The sequence below is a fragment of the Quercus robur genome, chromosome 9, assembly GCF_932294415.1.
Source record: "Quercus robur chromosome 9, dhQueRobu3.1, whole genome shotgun sequence".
NCBI classification, from domain to species: Eukaryota; Viridiplantae; Streptophyta; class Magnoliopsida; order Fagales; family Fagaceae; genus Quercus; species Quercus robur.
The window spans coordinates 26,590,190-26,616,634 of record NC_065542.1 but is presented as its reverse complement, the minus strand read 5'-3'; the positions used below and the strand labels follow the sequence as shown (position 1 = coordinate 26,616,634).

The following is a 26,445-nucleotide window of genomic DNA, read 5'->3' as shown; positions in this document are numbered from 1 at the left end:
TGAGTAATTTATGCGAACGAAGTTTCTACTTGGATCCCTCAAAGATTTCTAATTTAATATTGTTTTTGGATAATTCCCACAAGACTTGGTAATTATCCATCTTTACACGTCTTCTTCCTCTTTCTTTCAACCTTCCACATTATAATAAGGGGTAGCATTTATTTCATACTTCAAGTGACTGACACTCAACCCACAATTCAGCAAAATGAAAAAACTCACCAAAACATTGGTTAACTAATTCACTGAGACTAAAACTATTTAGAACTTCTAGAGAGGAGTCTTTTTTTAAGAGAGAGAGAGAGAGCTAAGATAAGATGGAGCGAAGGGTGGTGGTGATATGTGCTGTTGTCGGAGTCTTGGGGCTCTCATCAGTTATTCTTGGTTTTGTTGCTGAGGCTACAAAGATTAAGGTAAGCAAAAAATAATATATAAGTGGGTTTTGCATTTTTTCCTCTAATGGGTTTATTTAATTTTGTTGTTGTTTTTTCTTTATCAATGATGAATCATTGAAAGTGTGTAATATTTTCAATTTTAAACTTGTGTACGCATTTTCTTGTGTTGCTTCACTGTGTGAAATACATTCACTTTTCTTAGGCAATTGTTGGTTTTAAACTTGCTTGCTTAGATGGAATTAAAGTCTCTTGTCTATCAACTCAAGTTACTTAACTATTAACTTCCACTGATGATGATCTTGTTAGTATCTCTATAGTATACTGATATAGAGTTTTTTGCTTTTTGTTGAGGCTCTTGCTGCTTGCTCCAACCGAACCATCTACTCTTACCTAAAGAGTGATACATGATTCATGGATGACATATCTTCCCTATTTTGGGGATTTGTGGATCGTTCTTGTTCTGATAGAACTGTGTTGTTTTGTTTGTCCCTTTTCCTTTTAGGTTCTTTCACATGGAGGTCTGGACTTCCATGACTATCTCGTCCATCTGAACCCGCTCGACCCGACCGAACTGAAGGCTCTGTCCGGGTCAGGTTCTGGTCGGGTGTGGGTCTTGTTCTTATATATTTTTCGGGTTGGATTCGGGTTTAACCCGACCCGACCGATCCTTTTTTTTTTTTTTTTTTTTTTGGGTGGTTTTGCTAATATGGTGCTCTCAAAGTCACCCCCCAAAAATCGACTTTTGAAATTGTATATTTTTATTTTCAATTATAAATAAAAAATCAATTCCTATTATAAATTTCCCTCTTATTTTCTTTTTCCATTTAAAACTTGACCTAATCTCCTCTTTTAAGATTCTATCATCTTTTATATTTTCCATATTTTATTTTCAATTCAAATTTTAAATAAACCTTAAAAGAAAATCTCTTGACATTAATGACCCAACTTATTTAAAAAAATATTTAATTACTTATTAAAATCTTTCTCGATAGAAATATCAACTTAAATTTGAATTTAAAATCTTAAATTGGACTAACCCGATTATATTTGGAAATACGATACAAATTTACCAATTGAATTGAAAATAACTAATTAATTTCTCAACAAAAATCATAGCAAATCCCAAATAAAATGTACACAAAAAAAAAAAACTAATTAATTAAAAAAATCACAAAGATATAGAGAATGAAAACTTATATGAGCTAATTTCATAGTTTCAATTAAGAGATTCCACCTCACGTGGATTTGCAAATCCAAAAAGACAAGCTAAATGAAATGTGCTAGATTAGGAAGTTTATAGAATACTAATCTAATCAGCATGCTTTCTAATTGAGGGTCTTTGAATTTGAAATTTGATTGCTCATTTTGAGGAAATTAAATTAAGGAGATAATAAAATTTCCTAATGCAAATTCAATATAATTTTTCAAACAACTTATTAAAATCCTATAATTTCCATATTGGTTTTAAAGATTCAAATTCTTAAAATGGATGTCTAAGGAAAGAAACATGCTTTGTCAACTACATTCAAGGAGGAAAGAAAAAAAATAATGAATTATACCCTAGAAAAATTATTAAAAAAGAAAAAAGAAAAAAAGAGAGAGGCCCGCCCGAGACCCGACCCGAACCGAATGTTCAGGTTTCGGGTCAACTATGTTAGGTTTGTTTTCTGTTCGGGTCTGAACCCGACCCGACCCTGAACATGCTCTGCACTACTTCTGTGGATCTTATGGCCCATTTCTTCTTGGGCTTCAGAGCAATAATCTCATTCAAGATCCCCTGCCTTGCACCCATTTTTTGACCCTTTGCACTTTATTCAAGGCCCTCTTCTTATTCCCATTCCTGGGCTACAATTCCCAGTTGTGGATACCAGATTATTCTTTCATGGTTTTATTCATGTGTCCTCTGTGCTTACTTGAGGCCCATGCTTACTTGGTTTGGGTTGGGGTTTACTTTCAAATTTTGAGTGTCAATAAAAATTCAATGATGCTACGAATTTATTCAATTTCACACCCGGTTGAGTTGTCAACTTATTATAATGAAAGTTACATCAGTTTCAAATGGGGTCTATTACTAACAAAATTTTTATCATGCACTGATCACAATTGAACACATTAGTTGGTTGTAAAATTGGGCATGTTCCTATAGTTATTAATAAAATTTACCTAAAATGGTTAGAAATAGGATCTTAAACTTTTGGTACGTCAATCTTTGACATTCATCAAGGGCTTCTAAACAAGAAATTTTTATTTACAGAGTTCTCAGGTGATGTTTAACGGCTTCAAGTGTGTACGCCCACACAGTCCTGCTACAGCTCTTGGTCTAGTTGCAGTACTGGCTATTATTTTAGCTCAAATAATTGTAAGTATTGCAACTGGGTGTATTTGTTGTTGTTGCAAAAGAGGTTCTCATCCCAATAGCTCTAACTGGATAAAAGCACAGGTCTGCTTTGTCTTTTCCTGGTAACTTTCTTTCACTACTTGCTGATACAACTTTATTAAAGTTTGATTGTTTTTGTCTTATCCAGGATAATATCTTATCGTTAAGTCTAAATTACAATTTTGATCCCTATATCTTGGTACTAGTTAACTTGGTCTTGCAATTTTCAACTTGTAGTCAATTTTTGTTAGTGAGTTGACCGTTAGGACCAAATTGTTTGCGAGTGGAAAATAATAGAGACCAAATTGACTACTACTAAAATATGGAGACCAAGTTGATAATAATCCCAAAATATAGGGACTAAAACGATATTTTCACCCATTGTTAATGAGGCATATCTGAAGTAAAGCATTTTTCAACTAAAGACTTTTGGTTTTGATAAGCCTTAGTATAAAGTGGAATACAAAAAACACAACATATGATTTCTCTTAAACACAACAAGTATCACAATTATTTTGTAATTTATTGATGTGGCACATTATTATTAGTGTAATATCATTTTCATATATAGAACTACAACTAACATCACTTTATTATACACCAATCAGCAGAGTGGGTCAATACTGGGTGTCATTTTGAAATATATATATATGGACATTATGTTAATTCATTATTTTCCATTAAACTCAAACGTTCCAGATCTTTTTTTTTTTTTTTTGGCAGAATTCAGATTCCCCAATTTACCTTAATGCAATTTTCCAGCTTTAAGGAGCTTTTTTAAAATTATCATCAACATGCTAAAGAACTGTAAACCCCCTAAGGGAGCCTTAACGCAAAGCCAGAAGACCTTTAAGGTAGTTTCAAATTATATCTTTGAGTTTTTAAATTCTTTAATATCTATCTTATAATTTCAAAATTTTATACAATTAATTTTTTTTTTTTTTTTGAGAAGAGATGTTACAATTCAATTCTTAGAGATACTCTTCCGACTTGATCTCTTGTGAATTGGGCTAGGTGAATTTTGTGAACAACTTTTGCAAATGAAGTGCATTGTTAAATGTTTCTTAATCTCCAAACTTCTTCATTATTTTCAAGTCATACTTCACTCAATTTGGTTAGCTTATATCAGTTACATTATTTATTGCATATTGGTTTTCACTTTTCAATTGATTTAGTCTATTTCACAATCGAGCAGGATCACAGTTGTCATAGCGGCTATTGTGTTATTGCTTGCTTCTTCATACAATGTTTATAACTCAACCGTCCGGTGCTATGTTATAAAACCTGGAGTCTTTGCTGCGGGTGCCATTTTGTGCCTTGCAAGTGTGGTTTTGGGTCTTGCTTCTTATATTTTAAGTTTGCAAAAGAACAGTAACAATCATTTTCAAGGAGACATAGCTATGGCACCACCTCAGTTTGCAGTGGGGACTAGCATTTATCAAGGAGCCGCGCCTATAGGACAACCTCAATACCAATGGGGCAATCCTGCTGTTCCTAATCAAGGAGACATGCCTATGGGACATACTAAGTTCCCACAATAGGGTACTCAAGAACATGTTGTATATCATGAATGGGAGAGTATGATGCTTATGTAATAAACGTACGCATTTGCTATATGTGGAATTTGATCAGTTGTTTATTGGTTTGGTTAATTGAAGTTTGGCTTTGTGTTGTGTTTTGCAAATAGTTGTGTGTGTGTGTCTGATAAACATGCATGAGTTGTGGATTTTAGTTTTGGTCCAGCGGCTTCATCTGATTCAAGGAAGCGGAATAAATTCCATTACTGAATATGTCTTCTAATTACTTTTACGGTTACCTTTGCCTTCCCTAGCTTAGTCACTCAACCTTCATCATCCACTTTTGGTTTTCCCTTATGCTAATAGCACAAAAGCTTCCCTAGCTACTGACATATAAAATATATCCAAAAAAAGTACCCTTTTTTTTTAAATTTTAAATTTTATTTTTTAGGGTTTCAGCAGCACTTTTATTTTATCTGCACTTTTGAGATTATTTAAGAAAGAACCAAATTTGTCTGGGTTCAGAGAGTTTTAAATAGAAACCATTTCATTTTCATCTATTTTTACAGTATAGCCTGCTGCTAGAAAGTTTATAGCTAAAAAGAAATTTTACATTTTCTTTATCTGGTTCCTTACATGTATTCATTTATATAATTACAGAATTTTCTGCGTGGTCATCTAAGACAACTTTTACAATTCAAATCAACTAGACATGGTGATCCATCATGTATGCTTCGTTTATAAGATTAACTACGCATCTCTTTGTGTTGCTTCACTGTACACTGAGAGATGGAATTAAGATTCTATTATTAATTCGATAGTTACAACCAGAAAGAAGAGGTTTGAATCCTGTATGTTTTATTGAAAAACATCAAGAGGAGCCAACTCTTTAAGCATTGTGATTTTTGTTCACACTTATGTTTCTTTAGTTGTTCAGTTAATTAATGTGAATTCTGGGTACATGTATTTTTTGTTATTTTAGCCTATAAATCAAAGAAATAGACTTAGGGGTTATAATTGAAATAAAATGAATGACCCAAAATAATCAGAGAACAAATATTTAATTTTTTTAGAAGATAATATTTTGTTTTTACCCTAAAAACAAGTTCAAATTTGTAGCCAACACAACCAAATAGCCTTAAACTACCCAAAAACAACCACCCCACAAGAATAAGAAAGAGAAAGTTGAGCCAATATAACAACCTAACTGGTATCTGACTATTCACTCGAGAAGCATTTTCAAGCAATCTCACTTTATATCACGATTGACAGCAGCCAATGGGTCCATTAATTTGAAGCCTGACGATGTTAGGATGGATCATGGCCAGCTCAAGACCTGGGCTTAAGACCCTCTATGAACCCCCCGCAATTTACAAAAGGGTCCCAAAGCCCCACATAGAAGAAGAAGAAAAAAAAAAAAAAAAAAAAAAAAAAACCAAAATTATAAAAAAAATCTCAAATATCGTAGGATGATTTTTTTTTTTTAAATAAAAAAATATAAGTGAGTTTTGAATTCTTTCTCCCACTTCTAATAAAGTCCTCAAAATATTCAGCAAATGAAAATCTAATTTAGTTGAAACCCTTAAATTATTTCATCAAAAGAAAAATATTATAAGTGTGTTAATCAAGTGAATTATCTATTATCAATTGTAAGAGAGATGTTATTAAGATCTAAATACAAAAACCAAATTAGTAAACTAAATAATGGCTTTTGAATAAAAAAAAAAATCATAATATAGAAAGTTAAATATGTACTATTTAATTAATAATGTTTTTTTTAAAGAAAGACTCACTTATAATCTTCGTCTTAGTTCTCAAAAATTGTATTGAGTTGACCTTAGGAGAGGTTTGTCAGAAAGGACACATGTTAGCTCCAATGCTCCAGTGTAATGGAGTCGACATGATATGGACGCATCTTCGATTTTTGTCACTTGTACACATCTTGTCTAGTTCTAGTGCACTGAATGTTCATAATACTAGGTGCCAGTTGAAAAGGACAAAGAAATTGTATCTCTCGCCCGCTATTAATCTATACTCCATATAATCATCCTCATAGTTTCAGGAATATCACCGTATTACCATTAAATTCTGTCCATATCTCGGACATCACAATTTCACAATAATTCACAACTCACCCACAGTTCGGCCAAAAACAAAAATAACTCATTTAACTAACATTTATTAAAAAAAAAAAAAAAAAAAATCACATAATAGCCGTCTTAGTTCTCAAAAATTGTATTGAATTGACTGTAGAACAGGTTTATTAAAAAGAACACGGGTTAGCTCCAATGCTCCAATACATAAGAGTTGACATGATGCAGAAGGAATGTTCATAATACTCTTGGTGTTAATTGAAAAGGACAAAAAGAAATTGCATCTCTCGCCTGCTATTAATCTTTACTCCATAGCCCATAGTTAGTCGTCCTCACAGTTTCAAGAATATCACCATATTACCATTAAATTATGACCAAATCTTGGACTTCACAATTTAGCCAAAAACACAAACAACTCACCGGCAACAGTACTTAACTAACTCTAAGCTAATTCTCTCAGACTTAGAACTTCTAGAGACGAGAGCTTTTGAGGCAGTGAGAGAGACAATGGAGGGAAGGGTGGTGATAAAGTGCGCTATTATTGGATTCTTTGGGCTCTTATCAGTTGTTCTTGGTTTTGCTGTTGTGGCTACAAGAATTAAGGTAAGAAAAAACTATAAATGGGTTTTGCTTTTTCTTTAATGGGTTCATTTATTTAAGGTTGTTTTGTTGTTTTTGTTTTTTTATTTATCATCTTGCTTTTTATGTCTCTTACTGATGGAAGTGTGTAATATTTTTTTCTTGTTGTGCTTCACTGTGTCAATGAAATATACTGATCCACTTAGGCCATTATTAGTTTTAAACTTTTCACTTAGATGGAAATCATGGAATTAAAGACTTTGTCATCCACTTAACTTGCACCGATGGATCTTTTTAGAGCTCTAACATATTGCATATAGTTACATTCTGTGAGATTTTGAGTTTGGAATGTGTACAACAACGGCAGAAAGCTAGAGAGAGAGAGAGAGAGAGAGAGAGAGAGAGAGAGAGAGAGAGAGAGAGAGAGAGAGAGAGAGAGAGAGAGAGAGAGAAGAAGAAGAAGAAGAAGAAGAAGAAGAAGAAGAAGAGAGTTCAAATACTATGCTTAAAACGACACCGTTTTCTAGCTAGTGTATTAACTTCGTGAATTAAGCTTGTGCAAAATGACGTTGTTTGCCACTAAACCAAATATCAACGTTACTAGCCGTTGCTGCAATTGTCTCTTCTTCCTCTTTCTTCAACATATTTGAATCTGGTTCTTCTTCTTTTTTTCTTCAAAACACTTAACTTAAAACCAGTCTTCCTCTCTCCATTTCTAGACTCAGAATCTCCTTCAACATCCTCCCTCAAAACCATGGTATCGATAGAAACCATGATTTTGGAACAAAGAAACTGAAAGCAATTGGTAGAAAGAGTTTTGGTAAAAATGTCAACCAATTGATTACCAGTGGAGATATATTGAACCTGAAGATCTTGTCAGAGAACACGCTCATGAATGAAGTGATAATCAACCTCCACATGCTTGGTGTGAGCATGAAAAACTAGATTGGACGCGATGGCCAAGGCAGAAACATTATTGCACCAAAGCTTTGGGGGGAATTGAAAAAAAATTCCAAGATCCTTTAAAACCTGACGAATCCAACAGAGCTTGGCAGTAGTGGTAGCAAATGCCTAATATTCTGCCTCTGTGGAAGAGCGAGACACAGTGTCTTGCTTTTTGGCACTCCAAGTGATGGGGTTGTAACCAAGGTAGGCAATATACCCAATCGTGGAACGACGATCAAAGGGGTCACCTGCTCAATTTGAGTCAGAAAAGGCAAACAGGGAAAAAGGACCAGATTGAAGGAAAATGCCAGAGGTGGGGTTCCCATTCAAATATCTCAAGAAGCATTTGATAGCCCCTAAATGAGCATTAGTGGGAACAACCATGAATTGGCACACCTGATGCACCGCAAAGCTAAGATTAGGGCGAGTGAAGGTAAGATAGTGAAGGGACCCATCTAAGTTTCTGTATTCATGAGGGTTGGCAAGAAAGTGACCCTCATTGGGAACCAACCTCAAATTAGGAGCACAAGGAGTGCGATTAACTTTGGAAGAGAGCATGTTGTGCTTCTATAAGAGGTCTTGAGCATACTTAGATTGATTTAGATAAAACCTCCTGGAAATTCTTGTGATGTGTAAGTCAAGAAAATAATGAAGAGGGCCAAGATCCTTAAGCTCAAAAGCATGTCTAAGTTGCTGAATCAAGATGTCAAGATGTTTAAAAAGGAAGGACTATTGCCAGTAAGCACGATATCATCAACATGCACAAGTAAGTAGAGCAAGTAATTATTTTCCCTATAAATGAAAAGAGATGAATTTGCCAAAGAAGCATGAAACCCCTATGTAGTAGCTGAGTTGAAAACCTATCAAACCAGGCATGAGGAGCTTGTTTTAGGCCATAGAGAGATTTCCATAGTCTGTATACATGATTAGGAAAACTAGGATCAACATACCTTGGAGGTTGAGTCATGTAAACCTCTTACCTTAGAAAGCCATGTAGGAAAGCATTTTGAACATCTAATTGCCTCAAAGGCCAATTGAATTGAATAGCAAATGAGAGAATGATCCTCACAGTTGGGGGTTTAATGACTGGGCTAAATGTTTCCTCAAAATCAACCCCATACTGTTGGTGAAAGCCCTTTGCAACCAATCTGGCTTTATACCTGTTTATGGAGCCATAACTATTATGCTTCAACTTGAAGACCCATTTCCACCTTAACAACATTTTGTGATGGGGAGGCAGGAACCAAGGACCAAGTCCCTTGCCTCTAAAGTGCATCAAACTCTTCTTCCATAGTAGAACACCACTGTGGATATTGAGTTGCCATCTTGTAAGATGGGGGCTCGGTGAAAGTATAATCTATTCTAGACTTGGAAAGTGAGGAGGATTTAGTGGGTTTGGTGGATCTGTGGACATCGCATTTTGTACCCCATACGACTCGAGCCTCTGTTCCCCAATGATGCCAAAATTCTAAGGCTAAAGGTTGGTTTATGGCCTAATTAGATTACAAATTGACTTGAGAGGTGTTAAAATGGAAAATATAACTTTTTATGAGCATAAAAAATCTATTTTTGGAAAATAAAAAGCCAAGAAAACCCTCGGCCTGCATATGTAGGCTAGAACCTGCATACACAAGTCTAATGCATCCATACGTAGGCACGGACTTGCACACGCAGTTAGGGTTTCAGAAACTTATGAAAGACAAGTTTTCTGCATTAATGTTGAGGTTTGAAATGAATCCTACATCATATAGGAGCCATTCCAGACTCCCAATTTCTCACTATATAAAGCTATACATGACACCTTTTCATAACACACAAAAAATCCTAAGGGAAAACCTATGATTCATTAGAAATAGTGAATCAAAGATGGAGTTTTTCACAAAACATCCTCAAGTCAATTTTATTGTGATTGGGACCTTTTCTGGTCTTGATCATGGTGTTTTGAAATTTATTAATCATTTTTGTTTGATTGTGAATAGATTTGACTGAGGGGAATAGTCAAAATCAAGCTAAAAAGCTTTCATTTTTGGGTATATGTTCTAACATTTTTTCTTCATTTCTGCCTTTAATCTTGTTTTTATTTTTGTTTCTTTGCTTCTCTTATGCTATAACATGTTTGTTTAGTCTAGGTTTTCTTTACTTTATAAGTTTAAGCATGTTTAGGTTGCTAGATTTGTTGTTTTAGATTCTGTTCTATTTTTGTGTTCCTGGGTTAGGGTTTAGGGCATGCCTGCGTGCGCATGCTTCTTCATGTGTACGCAGACTCGAAGTATACGTACGCATACAACTGGCTTGCGTACACAGGCCTACATATGCGCACGCATACTCGTGCCTAGAAACCCTAATTCAGGATTTTTACTTTTGTTTCTCTCATATGATATGCCTATGTTTTGTTCCTTTCTTATGCTTTTAAGTCCCTGTTCCATTGATTACTTGTTTGTTTGTCCTTAACATGATTAGATTAGGATTTTCTCTTATGTTTCTCACTTAATGCCAAGAACATGCATTCATATGTCCATTCATTGATGCCATGGGTGTTGAGATGTAGTAAGGTGAGTAAGGTAAGTTATGCATTCACATGAACATGTATTTGCTTATTGTAAGAGCTTTATCTTCCTTTGTTGAACACGTGTATGCAAGTTTATATGTCATGCTTTGAATGATAATGTGATTTGTTTGATGTCTACATTTCTGCCTTGATTGATGTAGACATGCTTCTGCCTTGAATACCATGTATGATAGATGTATGCTAGGCTAGATGTGATTTGTCATGATAGATGTATGCTAGGTTGGTTGATGAGCATGATAGATGAATGTTAGGTTTTGAGATGAAATGTCATGTTCTATGCTTAGATGTATGCTAGTGTGTTTGTTTATTTAGATGCAATGTTGAATGTACCTTTAATAGGATTAAGACTTAGGACACAATGAGTGGAAGCCGACCCATGGGTCAGGTGGTTTTGGATGCCTAATACCTTCTCAAGACCGTACTTAAACTCCGAACCCATACTCTGGTAATAAGACTAGTCCTTCCATGTAAGGGCGCTATATTCATGGTTTTTAGACCATAAAACTAGGTGGCGACTTTTTGTGTTTTCTCCGCCCCGGTCCACTTAGCTGAGGTGTACTCGATCCCTAAGCACCACGAGTTGCATCCATAGGATGTAGCCAGAGCCTTAGGCTTGAAAATGCCATTTTTGGATCGTGTAGTCATAGTCTGAGTATTGGTGGCAGGTGGGAGAGAGTGCAATTAGCATTGTAGAGAATGGCTCGATGTAGGAACTAGGTGGGTAGATTGAGTAGAGGGTGAGAGAGGTTGGTCAATAGGTGAGATATGCAATGTGTGATTTGGTGGAGTAGGCTCAAGAATAGGACTAGAACTTCTAGAGAGAGAGAGACACGATGGAGAGAAAGGTGGTGATAATGTGCACTGTTATCGGATTCCTTGGGCTCTTATCAGTTATTCTTGGTTTTGCTGCTGAGGGTATAAGAATTAATTTAAGAAAAAATTATAAGTGGGTTTTGCTTTTTCTTTAATGGTTCATTTATTTAAGATTGTTGTTGTTTTCTTTCTTTATCATCTTGCTTTTTATGTCTCTCATTGATGGAAGTGTGTAATATTTTTTTCTTGCTGTGTTTCACTATGTCAATGAAATATACTGATCCACTTAGGCAATTATTAGTTTTAAACTTTTCGCGTAGATGGAAATCATGGAATTAAAGACTTTGTCATCCGTTTAACTTGCACTGATCGATCTTGCTAAGCTCTACCATATTGCATACATTTACATTCATGATTCATGCACCTATTTTTAGTTTCTCAAAAAAAAAAAAAAAAAATTCATGCACCTATTTTCATGAATTATGCTTTTACATGGTCCATTTATTTAAGGTTGTTTTATTGTTGTTGTTTTTTTATTTATCATCTTGCTTTTTATGTCTCTTACTGATGGAAATGTGTAATATTTTTTTCTTGTGCTTCATTGTGTCAATGAAATATACTGATCCACTTAGGCAATTATTAGTTTTAAACTTTTAGCTTAGATGGAAATCATGGAATTAAAGACTTTGTCATCCGCTTAACTTGCACTGATCGATCTTGCTAAGCTCTACCATATTGCATACATTTACATTCATGATTCATGCACCTATTTTTAGTTTCTCAAGAAAAAAAAATTCATGCACTTATTTTCATGAATTATGCTTTTACATGACTAATCATGATTTAAAAAAAAAAAAAATATATATATATATATATATTAAGATTAATAATGGTGCAATCTCCTCAGTCCTCTAGTTCAAAGTCATGAGGCTTCTTTTATTAACTACATCTATCTTCCGAACAAGATAAAGTATTTTTTGATGAAGTCAAATTTATATACTTTATGTGTTTAGTTTAACTTAAACTGTTTAAGCAATAACATTTTCTAAAAAAAAAAAAAAAAGGGTTTAATAGGACAAAATTTAGCTATAAAATTAGTTATAGCTTAAATCTACAATCTTACTCAATATCTTTTTATTAGAGGTGAATTTTGACAAATTCACAATTGGATTACATGTTCTTCTTATATCCTCCATACTTGCAAAATTTCTAGAAAATTAAAGATTAATAGATATGTCATCAATAAATTGTTTAAATTGCAAGTTTTTATAGTTTAAAATTGTGCATAAAATATAAACTTATAGATCATATAATAAATAATATCCGATTGACACAAAATTTGACATATATATTAAGAGCATAAAGAACATGCAATTCAACAGTTAGATTTTTAAAATATGTAATAATGTTTATTTTATTGAGTAAGGTTATAATCTTAAGCTACAACCAATTTTGTAACTAAAGTTTGTCCAACAATAATATGGCATCAGATTAACCAATATGGAATGATTATTGGTTTCAACTCCAAGTCCCACTTATCATGGCACCCAAGTTTGACCTCTTTCAACTCCATTTCATTAAATAAATAAAGGTTTAATGATAGTAAAAATATATTCAAATTTATACCGTGTTGAATTGTCAACTTATAATGAGAGCAACATCAATTTTACACAAGCCTACCATTGACACAATTTTTATTATGCATAAATCACAAATTAACATATGAATTGGGAGAGAAATTGGTTGTGTTCCTATATTTATTAATAAAAATTACCTAGAATGGTTAGAAGTAGGTTCTTAAACTTGTGTTACGTCACTCATTGGCATTCATGATAAAGGGTTTTTAAACAAGAATAGTATAAATGACTTGTGAGAAAACAGGTTGAAGGTAGATGTAAAAAGGATGGAGAAAGAAAAGAGATGACATTTTATTTAAAAACTAAACTCGGAAAGTTTCATAAATCACCTGTCCAAAAAATAGCTTAAATTGTGAGAAATGGGCTAACTATGTATTATATGCTAACATACTGTAGCACTTTCCTCACATTTAGGTATACTAAATAGATTCTCAAAAAAAAAAAAAAAAAGGTATACTAAATAATAATAATATCATTTTTAGTGTAATATTTGAGCAGCACAATAAATTAATAACATACGGGGTAAGTCACATACATTGTAAATTTTGTTGATATGGGGCTTTTCTTTTTCGGCTTTCTACTATTCGGGGCCTTAACGCAATGGCCTCATTTGCCTATACTGTTCAGCCGCCCCTGTTACCACGCTTTTGTGCTATCAATTTTATGATGAAAGCATTGAAAAGGTTACATTACATTTTTTTTTTTCTTCAGCCGGATAAGGTGGATGGTGATGTTGATGCTGATGGTAACGTGAATATTATATGCCCTAAGAGTTCAGCTACGGCTCTTGGTATACTTGCACTGCTGGCTATTCTTTTAAGTGAAATAATTACAAGTGTTGCAACCGGGTGCAATTGTTGTTGCAAAGGAGGTCTTCAACCTACTAGCTGTAATTGGACCGTAGCACAGGTCTTCTTTATCTTATCCTGGTAAATTTCTTTTACTACTTGTGTATAAAATTTTTTGAGAAATATTGCCAGTAACACATTAAAAATTCATAATAATTTCACAGAAATTTTAAATTAGTATTAATTTTTTTTAATTAAACATTGTGATGGCTATGTGTGAGGTAATAGGCTATTTAATGTTGTCAAATTATTGTGAGCTTTTTGTTGTGACCCTAACTTTATTACATCGTTTTTGTCTTATCCTTTGAGATATTATTGTTAGTGAAGACTATTAGCGTCTGAATTAAAAGCATTTGTCAACTGAGGACCCGTGCTTTGATAGGCTCCAGTATAAACAATAATGCCATAATAAAATAAATATCATGAATTTTATATAGGATCATAATTTACGTCACTTTTTTTACACCAATCATAATTTATCACTAAAATTATTATAATTTTCTTATTGAAATTTATTGTGGGATTAGACTTGTTGAAGTATAAAAGTAATAGAAAATATGATTTCAGATAAAATAAAATGGAGGAAAAGAGTACACACATAGGTGGGATGCTCCCCCCGTCCCCAAATATTTGAGTTAGTCTAATGATACTTTTAAAAATAATTAGTCTAATAGTTATAGAGTCAATACTTTATTTTTCTTCATTTCATTTTTTATTGTAAAATGTGCTCCTATATATTATATTTTTTATAAAGTTTAGCACTAAACATGTTTGGATCTATCTTTTTTAACTCATTATGTAGTGATTAATAAGAAGTTGACTCATTAAAAAAATCTTGTGATTAAAACTTCATATGAAATGTCTTTTTAGTTGCCACATAATGGGTTAGAGAAATATAATTTCAAATATACTGAGAGCCAAGTTTTGGATTATTCATGTTTTTGAAAATTTCATTAATTCAATTGAAATATTTTTTACTCACTTTAGTATACAATTTGATAATTTGAATTGAAAATGAAACTTTTTAAGAATTTCACCATGAAAATGGGAAAAAGATGAATATATTTTATGAAAGATCGTTATTAAACATAATTTTGATTGAAAATACTAAAGTCTTTTTATTTATTTTTTTTGAGTGTGTGTATATAACTTATCAAATAAAAAAGTATGTGTGTGTGTGTGTGTGTGTGTGTGATGGGGGTTGTCTGGACCAATATATTAGTGTCACAACTCTACCCTCTAAACAAAAATTACTGTAGCCTCAGATTTTAACTAATTAGTTAAGGATCGCATAGATGTAAGACTCTTCCATAATTAACTCTAGTAGTATTCTTTAAACCTAAGTTGTCAATCCGGTTCTAGTATTTGTATGCTTCAATTTGTGTGTTGAAGTAGAATATTTTTCAGATTACTCCTATATATATAGGGTATACCTTCTCGTGTGGCAGACATCCACTTACAAACTTCGCTATGGGCTTGGGCTTGGGCTTGGGCTTGGGCATGACCTGAGCTATTTTACCCAAATTTTGTTGGCTCACGGGTTTGGATTTTTAGGCTTCAACCTTTTGACACTCATAGAAAAATGAGGCGTGAACAAAGGCAAAAGTGAAACATGGGATTAAGTGTACAAATTTAGTCACTAGAGTGAAATTTTATTTGATGGTCGGAATGGAATGAAATGGAATTGATAACATTACTTTCAACAATTGAACCTCCTATGTGCCTCTTTGATGACCAATCACTACAATTTTTATTGGGCAAATACATAAATATTTGGGGTGTTCAAGGCTACTTGGGATTGTTGTCCGAAGTAGAGTTTTAATTATTGAACTTTTGTGATTAAGTAAATTGAAAAGCTCTATAAGGATGGCATCCTTTGTGATAACTTAGCTTTGTGATTCAAACCTCACTTCCCTCTCCTCCACTATTAGCCTATGAAAAAATAAAAGCCCTTTTTGGAGCATTTGGTAAATTATAGTGATAAAGTTATTTAAAGATATTACACGGATTTGATAATCAAATTGATAAAAAGCTTTTAGGCATGAGAAAAGACCATGGTTTTAAAAATTGGATCAGACTGGCTGGTTCAATTGGGAACTAAATACTCAACTAATCATGTAAAAATTGACTGTTCAACTGTGAAATTCGCTAGTTCAATTGGTAAAAACTGGGATCTGGATCCATTTTCAGCTATTTGACTGTTCCAATTTTTAAAACCATGAAATGAGAAAAAAGGCCATATCATAAAAGTGCCTTTTGAGTTGAAAAGTCATCATATGTGAGATTGCATGTGTTTTGAAGATTAGTCTTGAACTTGAAGTGAAGTGCATGGTTGAATGTTTCTTAATCTCTGAAATTTTTTATTCTTTCTAAAATTCTAATCTCCATTTCCCCTTTCTCTTCATTGCAAAAATAATGATTTCACCCTGCACTACCAATTACTTTGTGTAGACCTTCAGGTTTAGCAGATAGCTAGCTTTTGTATTTGTCAGTTACATACTTACATATTGGTTTTCAATTGATTTAGTCTATTTCACAATCGAGCAGGTTCACAGTTATCTTAGCGGTTATTCTGTGAATGACTGCTTCTATAGAAAATAGTAGTGTGAATGGGAATGCATTCGTACTATGCCCTGTTGCGGATCCTGGACTCTCTGCTAGTGGTGCCGTTTTCTCGCTTGTGACTGTGGTGTTGGGTCTTGTATCTTATATTTTAAGTTTGGAAAAGAACAGTAACAATTCTAATCAAGGAGGCATAGCTATGGCACAGCCTCAGCTTGCCTCTGCCAGTCTTTATCAAGGTGCCACACCTAGAGGACAACCTCTCTCTCTTCTCTCTTTGATCCAAAATACGATAGCTTTTGCAGTTTGGGAGAAGATTTTAATTGTACTGTGATGGTTTTTATTTAGTGATGTGTTTGTGGATGATAATGCCAAGATTTGGAAGGAAAATTAGTGAACTATAAGTTCTTTTTCTTCTCTATTATTATTATTATTATTATTTTTCTGTTTGTTTTCCGGAAAGTTTGCTGGATTTTTTGATGTTCTTCCGTTTATTTCCATTAATTTGATAGAAACTTTCAAAATAATTTTTTTTTTCAAGGAAATTAATCTTTATTAATTTTTTGTTTTTATTTTTTAAGGGAAAGTCAAAACTAACAGTAATTCTTTAATGGGAGTGACAGAAAACCTTAATTGAATACACTTGAAAATTAAAAAACTCAATTCAACAAAAGTGAAGTTAAAGAACTAAAATAAATTTTGGTGAGATTTAGAGAGTATATTCAGCATTTTTAGTCTAATTATTTTAATATACTAATTAATATGAAAATAAATAAATTTTTCATTGAATTGATTGAATTGGTCAAATTTAGAGGATATATTTTGCATTTTAACATAATTATTTTAATAAATTAATTAATATAAGAATAAATAAATTATAATGTAAAAATTAGCAATCTCCAAACATTAGGTAGATATTCTCTTATTATTTTAGATGTTTTAACAAGTTTATACTCCTAACAATATTTGAAAAAATTCATTATATTAATAATAGCCTTTAAGTACTTGCGTTGCATGTGCTTAAAGGCTCTTGAATATTTTTTTGATAAAAATTAATAATTTGCATTTATTAAACAAATAAAAATGATAAACTTTAGAGATAAACAGTAACTCTAATTTCTTTAAAAATAAGATGAACGTGAGGGAAAAAAATGCTAAATTTTAGGAGTGCTGTTAGTTTTTAGTTTTTATTTTATTTTATTATTATTTTAATTAGGGGTGTTTTACTTTTATTTAGATGAAAAATGAATAAAAAAGGCTAAATTTTTATAAGTGAAGGGAAAACAAAATCTTAAATTTTAAGAATTATCCTTTTAAATTCAAAATGAAATATGTTAATTGACATTTATAACCCAATTTCTAATAGAAGTTACCTTTCATTAATGAGGGTATTTTTAAACCATATAAAAGTCTAGTTTCAAGAGTGGAATCCTCTTATATATAGTATAAAAATTTAAAAATTATATTATAAACATAGGTAGGAACACTTTTTTTTTTTCATAGATAAACATAGAATAGTAGGAGCAATTTAAGCTAGGTACATTTTAAAACTTTCAAACAAAAATAAAAGAATTCAATTTTAATTTTTTTTAAATACTAATATTAATTAATAAAAAGACCCAATTACCCAAAGTCAAATCCCTAAAATTTGACACTACAACACTTCTGGTTTCTCTTTGACTCAGTCACTCTCCCTCTCTCTTTCTCTACTTGCTTTCCCTCCCCTGTCACTTTCTCCAAAATAGATAACAACTCTACCTCTCTGACCAAACTAAACCCCAAGATCTAGGCTTTCTCAACAAGACTTACTGCCAGCAATTTTTTATAGAGTTTTTTTGGGGGGAAAATAAAATTGAAGTTCAACAGTTGAACCTTACTATTTATAATATGATATAATTAATATGAAACTGGTACATTAGTATCATATGACTTATGAACACTTTCAATATAATACTTTTATAATACAACTAGTTACTAATCTGTGCGATGAACGAAAAAGTTATTTATATAATAAAATTTAAGAAATTTAGAAATAGAAAATTAGGTCAATAATATGCATATTTTAGACATTTTGCTAGTTAGCATTTTTAAAAAAAAATGAACTGTCATAATTAATAAAATACAATGGGAAGAAATATTTAGGGTGTGTTTGGTAACTTTTTTTCCCTTTATTTTTTGTTTTCAAAAACAATTTTCTAATTTTGAGAATAAAAAACTTGTTTGGCAACCTAAAATGGACAGAAAACAAAAATTGTTCTCAAAACTAAATTTGTGAAGGAAACTGAAAACATTCAAAAGCTATTTTTGGTTTCTAGTTTTCAAAAGTCAATAAAAACACACATTTAATTTAATAAATCTATCTCATTTAATGAGTTAGGATTAGAGTTCAAATCCTAGTAACAACATATTTTAGTATTTTCTATTTTTTTCTTCAAAAAACTTTTCTTTTCTTTTTCTTTTTTTTTAAATTTTAACTAACCAAACATGTTTTTGATTTCAAAAATACAAGAAAATTGTTTTTTCTTTATATTCCAAAAAACAAGTTTTTGAAAATAGAAAATAATAATTGTTACCAAAACATAAAATTAACTTCTATGCTTTTCTATAGTTTAGAAGTGTTGTCTAACATAGAACGTTATTGGGTTATAAGAGAGATTTTTATAAAATGTTAATACCATACATATATGCTTATGTTGTCAACATCTCACTGCAGGTGCATAGCTACTGAAACCTACAAAATAATTTACAATTTTTAAATTAATAAAGCAAAACTCCGAAAAGTTATACACACACACACACACACACACACACTCAAAACTAATATAAACTACAGAGATATAAACAAAGACCATGATATGAGGAAGACACACCAAGTTTCAAATTTGAGTAGCAATATGACTTTCTCAATCTTACTTAGTCGTAGTAATAACAATATAGACAATTCAAAACATGGAACAATATCAAAATTATAACACCTAATTCCATTATATTTTGAGTTATGATTTTTGAGATACTTCCAATCCAAACACCCTTTCAGGCTCCCACCTAACCATTTTTCTCTAATCTTTTGCCCTCAGTCACATAATTTTTTTTCCATGTCCTAATCCCGCCGAGCAAACAATAGTTTTTCCCTCTCAAATTCTCAATCTTAGGCTCCCAGTCCCACCTATGACCTAACCTTCTACTCTTTAAGAACACAAGCTCTTAGTCTCACACTCTCATCAAGACTCATCTCTGATTCTGAGTCTCTCTCTCACAAAGAAAGACTTTCCTCTTAGTCAGTCTCCTTATCATCTCCGTTCTCCACCGTGGCTCTGCTGCTATATAGTTCTATCTCTAGTAACCCTAACCCCTAATTTTTTTGGTTTTATTTTGAATTCATTGAATGTTTCTTGTTGAATCTAATTTTTGTTTTTGTTTTGTTTGTTTGTTTTTTTTTTTTTTTTTGCATGATTTTCTTGTAATTTCAGGGGTAATTTAAGAGATTTAGCCTAGCCTAGTAAAGGACTAAATCTCAAAGAGTTCCTAGGTATTTTCTCATACTATTTATAATTTTTTTTGAGTTCACTAATGTTTGATTTTTTTTTTCTATGTTGTTTGATTTTGTTTGAAGAGTTCAAAGATTGTAAATTTATTTGTTGATCATCCTATTGACTGTTGTGATTTTAGTTTATTATATCATGCTATTATGGTTTTAGTTGATTATCTTGTTTTTGGGATTTTAGCACTGAGTAAGCTATGTATGGTTTTTGTTTACTAATATGTTATTAAAATTAGTGTATAACTCTGTGTTTTAGTTAAAGTTTACCTAGAATAGTAATTTTTAAAAGTCCAATCCATATAACCAAACGAACCGCACCAAGCCGCCAAGATTAACTGCACCATGTGTAGACCAGTTCTTACCTTCCAAAAGTGAGGTGCGGTCAAGCATAGGGTTAAAACCGCACCCTATAGGCGTGGTGCAAAAAACCTCTCCAAAACCGATCGAACCAAACCGTGTACACCCCTATTTAATCTTTACTCCATATAACCGTCCTCATAGTTTCAGGAATATCACCATATTACCATTAAATTCATCACAATTTCACAAGAATTCACAACTCACCCACAATTCAGCCAAAAACAAATATGACTCATTTAACTAGCATTAAAAAAAAAAAAAAAAAAAAAAAAAAAAAAAAAAAAAAAAAAAAAAAAACCTTACAATAGCCGTCCTAGTTCTCAAAAATTGTATTGAATTGACTATAGAACAGGTTTATTAAAAAGAACACAAGTTTGCTCAAATGCTCCAATACATAAGAGTTGACATTTTTTTTTAAGAGAGTTTCTAACTATGATGTTTGTTCTTAATGATAGTTTTTTATCATCAGATCAAGACATGGAACTCACATGATGTAGAAGGAATGTTCATAATACTCTTGGTGCTAATTGAAAAGGACACAAAGAAATTGTATCTCTCGCCTGCTATTAATCTTTACTCCATAGTCCATAGTTAGTCATCCTCACTATTTCAGGAATATCACCATATTACCATTAAATTATGTCCATATCTTGGACTTCACAATTCAACCAAAAATACAAACAACTCACTGGCAACAGTACTTAACCAACTCTAAGCTAATTCTCTCAGACTTACAACTTCTAGAGAGAGAGAGATTGAGAGACGATGGAGGGAAAGGTGGTGATGATGTGTGCTGTTATTGGATTCCTTGGGCTCTTATCAGTTATTCTTGGTTTTGTTGCTGAGTCTACAAGAATTAAGGTAAGAGAAAATTATAAGTGGGTTTTGCTTTTTCTTTAATGGTTTCATTTATTTAAGATTGTTGTTGTTGTTGTTGTTTTTTCTTTGCCATCTTGCTTTTTTATGTCTCTCATTGATGGAAGTGTGTAATATTTTTTTTCTTGCTGTGCTTCATTGTGTCAATGAAATATACTGATCCACTTAGGCAATTATTAGTTTTAAGGGCCCGTTTGGTAGAGGAGTTTGAGTGTTTTTTATATATGTGTGGGTGAAAAAGTGTGTTGAAATGTGCGTAAGGTTGTTTAAAATGTGAAAATGTGTGTTAGAACCAGGCAACCAAACAGGGCCTAAACTTTTCACTTGGATGGAGGGTGTGACAGGCTTTGTTGGGATCTAAATGGCAGTGGGAAGTTTGATACTTGGTCTTTTTATCACAAGATTAGAAATGCATCTCCTTCCACTTTCCCTTGGAAAGGAATTTGGAAAGTTAAGGTTCCTAAAATGGTGGCTTTTTTTTTTTTTATGTGGATAGCAGCCCATGGTCAGATTCTAACTTTAGATAATCTTATGCTTCGTGGTCGCCCTTTGACGAATCGTTGTTGTTTGTGCTGTTGCAATGTTGTCAAATTATTGTGCGTTTTTTGTTATGACCTAACTTTATAAAAACTCTATTACATCGTTTCTGTCTTATCCTTTGAGATATTATTGTTAATGAGGACAATTAGTGTTTGAATTAAAAGCATTTTTCAACTGACGACCCGTGCTTCGATAGGCTTGAGTAAAAACAATAATGCTATAACCAAATAAATATTATGAATTTTATACAGGATCATAACTTATGTCACTATTTTGTACACCAATAATAATTTATCACTAAAATTATTATAATTTTCTTTTTGAAATTTATTGTGGGATTAGACTTCTTACAAAAAATATGATTTTAGATAGAATAAAATGGAGGCAAAGAGGGCGTTTGGATTGCGTTGAAAGAGGCTGAATGCATTGTTGCGTTTTTTTTTTTTTTTTTTTTTTTTTTTTTTTTTTCAACCACACTATTTGACCAAGTCAACTGTGAACAGTGCATTCGTGCACTGTTCACGGACCCACAAATTCCACTTTTTAACAATTTTTTCATTAAAAATGGGTCTTACGATACTATTCACACATTTAAAAATTATTTTACTACAGTGTTTTCAGTTTCAGTTTTCAGTTTCAGCAAAAATAAGCTCAATCCAAACGGACTCAAAGAGTACATGTAACTAATCTTAACCAGGGGCAGAGCCACACACATGGATGGGAGGCTTCCCCCTCCCCCCCCAAACCCACAAATTTTGAAAATTCCCATAGTATATATATGTATGTATATAATTATTTTAACATTTTGAAATTTTAGCCTACAAAAATCAGAATTGCTGCCCCCCCTCTTCAAATATTTGAGTTAGTCTAATGATGCTCTTAAAAATAATTGGTCTAATAGTTATAGAGTCAATACTTTATTTTTCTCCATTTCATTTTTATTGTAAAATGTGCTCTTATATATTATATTTTTTTATAAAGTTTGGCACTAAATATGTTTGGATCTATCCTTTTCAACTCCATTATGTAGTGATTAAATAAGTCATTGACTTATTAAAAAAATCTTGTGATTAAAACTACATATGAAATGTCTTTTTAGTTGCCACATAATGAGTTAGAAAAATAAAGTTTCAAATATGCTAGGAGCCAGACTTGTTCCTCCAAGTTTTGGATCACTTATATTTTTTAAAATTTCATTAGTTCAATTGAAATATTTTTTACTCACTTCGGTATAAAATTTGATAATTTGTTTTGAAAATGAAACTTTTTAAGAATTTCATCATGAAAATGGCAAAAGATGATGAAAGTTCAAATAGTGTATAAAACATCCTTGAACTTTTAGACCCCCAATAATAAAATAACCAATTCAAGCTTTATGACAAACAACTAGTGTGCGGAAAATGAACACAAATTATAAACAGAATTGATAAATAATCTAAGCCAATTAAAATCACATCTACAACAGAAAATAAAAGGCAAAGATTAAGGGAAGGAAGATGCAAACACAGGGACAACACACGATGTGTTATCGAAGAGGAAACCGAAGCCCTCGACGTAAAACCTCTCTCCGCCGCCCTCCAAACGGTAAGTAATCCACTAGAGAATGCAGTTGGGATACATGAACAGCAATAGACCCTCCAAGCCTAATTTACCTAGTGTACCTAAGCCCTCCAAGTTTCTTGCTCCAACGAGGTTACGCCAAACTTATTTCTTTTCTAACTTCCCGGATTTCACTACTTGACCATAGCATCAACTAATGTAGATTGGTTCCTTCCTAACTACTTCCCAGAACACCAAATAGTCCTCTCACAGTAATGGATATGGTGAGAAAAGGTTTTGCTAAAAAGACCTCTCAAGGGTTTAACAATGGAGAGGAAGAGAGTTGAGGAATTTGAAGAGTCTCTTATGTGAAGATTGTGGATGAATCAATCTTGTATAATACTAGGGTTTTTCTCTCAAAATTCTCTTTGGAAGCTCTCTTTCTTTCATGGGTATAAGGGGTATTTATACTGGGGTGAGAATGGAATGTGAAGAGTCAAGTTTTCAAATCAGGGCTGGCTCACAACTTGGCCTCGCAGCTTGACTGAGTCGCGAGATCCAGCCGCGAGATAACAAAATGGCCAGTTGTCTTATTTTGTCCTGTAGTGCTCTAGCTAGCATGACGCTTTAACTTCTGGCATGCCTGGCACGTGTGTATCTTCTGGCGGCTTGTAGCCGCGAGTCACTCGCGAGATCCAGTTGCGAGTCTCTGTTTTCTTGTACACTCTTGAACATTTCTTTACACTATCTCACTCACTACCCTTACAACAATCCCACCTAAATACAGGGTTACTAGTTGCTGAATTACAAGCAAATTTGGCACGGAATAAAGCCAACAAGATGGTTGATTAAATTCAACTTTACAGATGAATTTATTTTATGAAAGATCATCATCAAACATAATTTTGATAGAAAATACCAAAGTTTTTTTTTTTTTTTTTTTGGGTGTGTGTGTATATGTGTGTGTGTGTGTGTGTGTGTGTGTGTGTGTGTGTGAAGGGGTTGTCTTGACCAATATATTAGTGTCACAACTCCACCCCCTAAACAAAAATTATTGGCCCCTGATTTTAACTAATTAATTAAGGATCACATAGACGTAAGACTCTTCCATAATTAGCTCTAGTATTTTTTAAACCTAATTTGTCAATCCTGTTCTAGTATTTGTATGCTTCAATTTGTGCGTTGCAATAGAATATTTTTCAGGTTACTCCTATATATATAGGGTATACCTTCTCGTGTGGCAGACATCCACTTTCAAACTTCACTATGGGCTTGGTCATGACCTGAGCTGTTTTACCCAAATTTTGTTGGCTCACGGGTTTGGATTTTTAGGCTTGGGCCTTTTGACACTCATAGAAAAAGGAGGCATGAACAAAGGCAAATGTGGAACATGGGATTAAGTGTACCATGCAAATTAGTCATTTGAGTGAAAATTTATTTGATGGTCTGAATGGAATGGAATGGAATTAATAACATTACTTTCAATAGTTGAACCTTCTATGTGCCTCTTCGATGACCAATCACTACAGTTTTTATTGGGCAAATACATAAATATTTGGGGTGTTAAGGCCTACTTGGGATTGTTGTCCGTAGTAGAGTTTTAATTATTGAACTTTTGTGATAAAGTTATTTGAAAAGCTCCATAGGATGGCATCCTTTGTGATATCTTAGGTTTGTGATTCAGACCTCATTTCCCTCTCTCTCACTATTAGCTTATGAAAAAAATAAAAAACCCTTTAGTGTTTGGAGCATTTGGTAAATTATAGTGATAAAGTTCTTTAAAGATATTACACAGATTTGATAATCAAATTGATAAAAAGCTTTTAGGCGTGAGAAAAGACCATGGTTGAAAAAATTGGATTAGACATGCCTAATTAACTAATCCCATAAAAGTCAATAGTTCAATTGTGAAAACCACCGGTTCAATCGATAAAAATTAGGAATTGGATCCATTTTTGGCTATATTTGACCGTTCCAATTTTTAAAACCATGAAATGAGAAAAGAGGGCATATCATAAAAGTGCCTTTTGAGTTGAAAAGTTATCGTACGTGAGATTGCATGTGTTTTGAAGATTAGTCTTGAACTTGAAGTGAAGTGCATGGTTGAATGTTTCTTAATCTCTGAAATTCTTGGTTCTTTCTAAGTTTCTAAACTCCATTTGCCCCTCCTCTTCATTGATTTCACCCTGCACTACCAATTACTTTGTGTAGACCTTTAGGTTTAGCAGATAGCTAGCTTTTGTATGTATCAGTTACATACTTACATATTGTTTTCAATTGATTTAGTCTATTTCACGATCGAGCAGGATCACAGTTGTCATAGCGGCTATTGTGTTATTGCGTGCTTCTGCATACAATGGTTATAACTCAACCGTCTGGTATGGTTATTACTCAACCGTCCAGTATGGTTATAACTTAACCGTCTGGTGCAATGTTCTGAAACCTGGATTCTTTGCAGCGGGTGCCATTTTGTGCCTTGCAAGTGTGGTTTTGGGTCTTGCTTTTTTTTTTTTTAAAGAAGAAATGTTACAATTCAATTCTTAGAGATACCCTACCGACTTGATCTCTTGTGAAATGGGCTACGTGAATTTTGTGAACAACTTTTGCAAATGAAGTGCATTGTTGAATGTTTCTTTATCTCCAAACTTCTTTGTTATTTTCATGTCATCCTTCACTCAATTTGGTTAGCTTATATCAGTTACATTATCCATTGCATATTGGTTTTCACTTTTCAATTGATTTAGTCTATTTCACAACCGAGCAGGATTACAGTTGTCATAGCGGCTATTGTGTTATCGCTTGCTTCTTCATACAATAGTTATAGCTACTCAACCGTCCCGTGCAATGTTACTCAACCTGGAGTCTTTGCTGCGGGTGCCATTTTGTGCCTTGCAAGTGTGGTTTTGGGTCTTGCTTCTTATATTTTAAGTTTGCAAAAGAACAGTAACAATCTTTTTCAAGGAGACATAGCTATGGCACAACCTCAGTTTGCAGGGGGGACTAGTATTTATCAAGGAGCCACGCCTATAGGACAACCTCAATACCAATGGGGCAATCCTGCTGTTCCTAATCAAGGAGACATGTCTATGGGGACATACTAAGTTCCCACAATAGGGTACTCAAGAACATGCTGTATATCATGTATGGGAGAGTATGATGCTTATGTAATAAACGTACGCATTTGCTATATGTGGAATTTGATCAGTTGTTTATTGGTTTGGTAAATTGAAGTTTGGCTTTGTGTTGTGTTTTGCAAA

The 26,445-nt window shown here is 32.9% G+C and overlaps 1 protein-coding gene and 1 long non-coding RNA gene across 3 annotated transcripts; both read left to right on the top strand.

Moving 5' to 3' along the window:
• LOC126700153 (protein DESIGUAL 2-like) lies at positions 1-26,445 on the top strand. 2 transcript variants are annotated; one of them, XM_050398169.1, is made up of 4 exons: positions 1-410; positions 2,647-2,852; positions 3,965-4,053; positions 26,045-26,445. In XM_050398169.1, the coding sequence occupies exons 1-4, from the start codon at positions 315-317 to the stop codon at positions 26,287-26,289; spliced, it is 636 nt and encodes a 211-aa protein (XP_050254126.1). In that variant the 5' UTR covers positions 1-314; the 3' UTR covers positions 26,290-26,445. The 2 variants fall into 2 exon arrangements, with proteins under 2 accessions (XP_050254126.1, XP_050254125.1); XM_050398168.1 differs by lacking the exon at positions 26,045-26,445 and having other exon boundaries at positions 9-410; positions 3,965-4,453.
• Positions 19,197-21,088, top strand: LOC126700154 (uncharacterized). Its single transcript, XR_007647053.1, has 3 exons — positions 19,197-19,671; positions 19,803-19,861; positions 20,689-21,088. It is a non-coding gene; the product is annotated as an uncharacterized LOC126700154 (long non-coding RNA).

Coding starts and splice junctions, on each gene's coding strand:
- LOC126700153 (XM_050398168.1), top strand. CDS start 315: ATGGAGCGAAGGGTGGTGGTGATATGTGCTGTTGTCGGAGTCTTGGGG. Junction 411..2,646: donor CTGAGGCTACAAAGATTAAG/GTAAGCAAAAAA, acceptor TTTTATTTACAG/AGTTCTCAGGTGATGTTTAA. Junction 2,853..3,964: donor GTCTGCTTTGTCTTTTCCTG/GTAACTTTCTTT, acceptor ACAATCGAGCAG/GATCACAGTTGTCATAGCGG.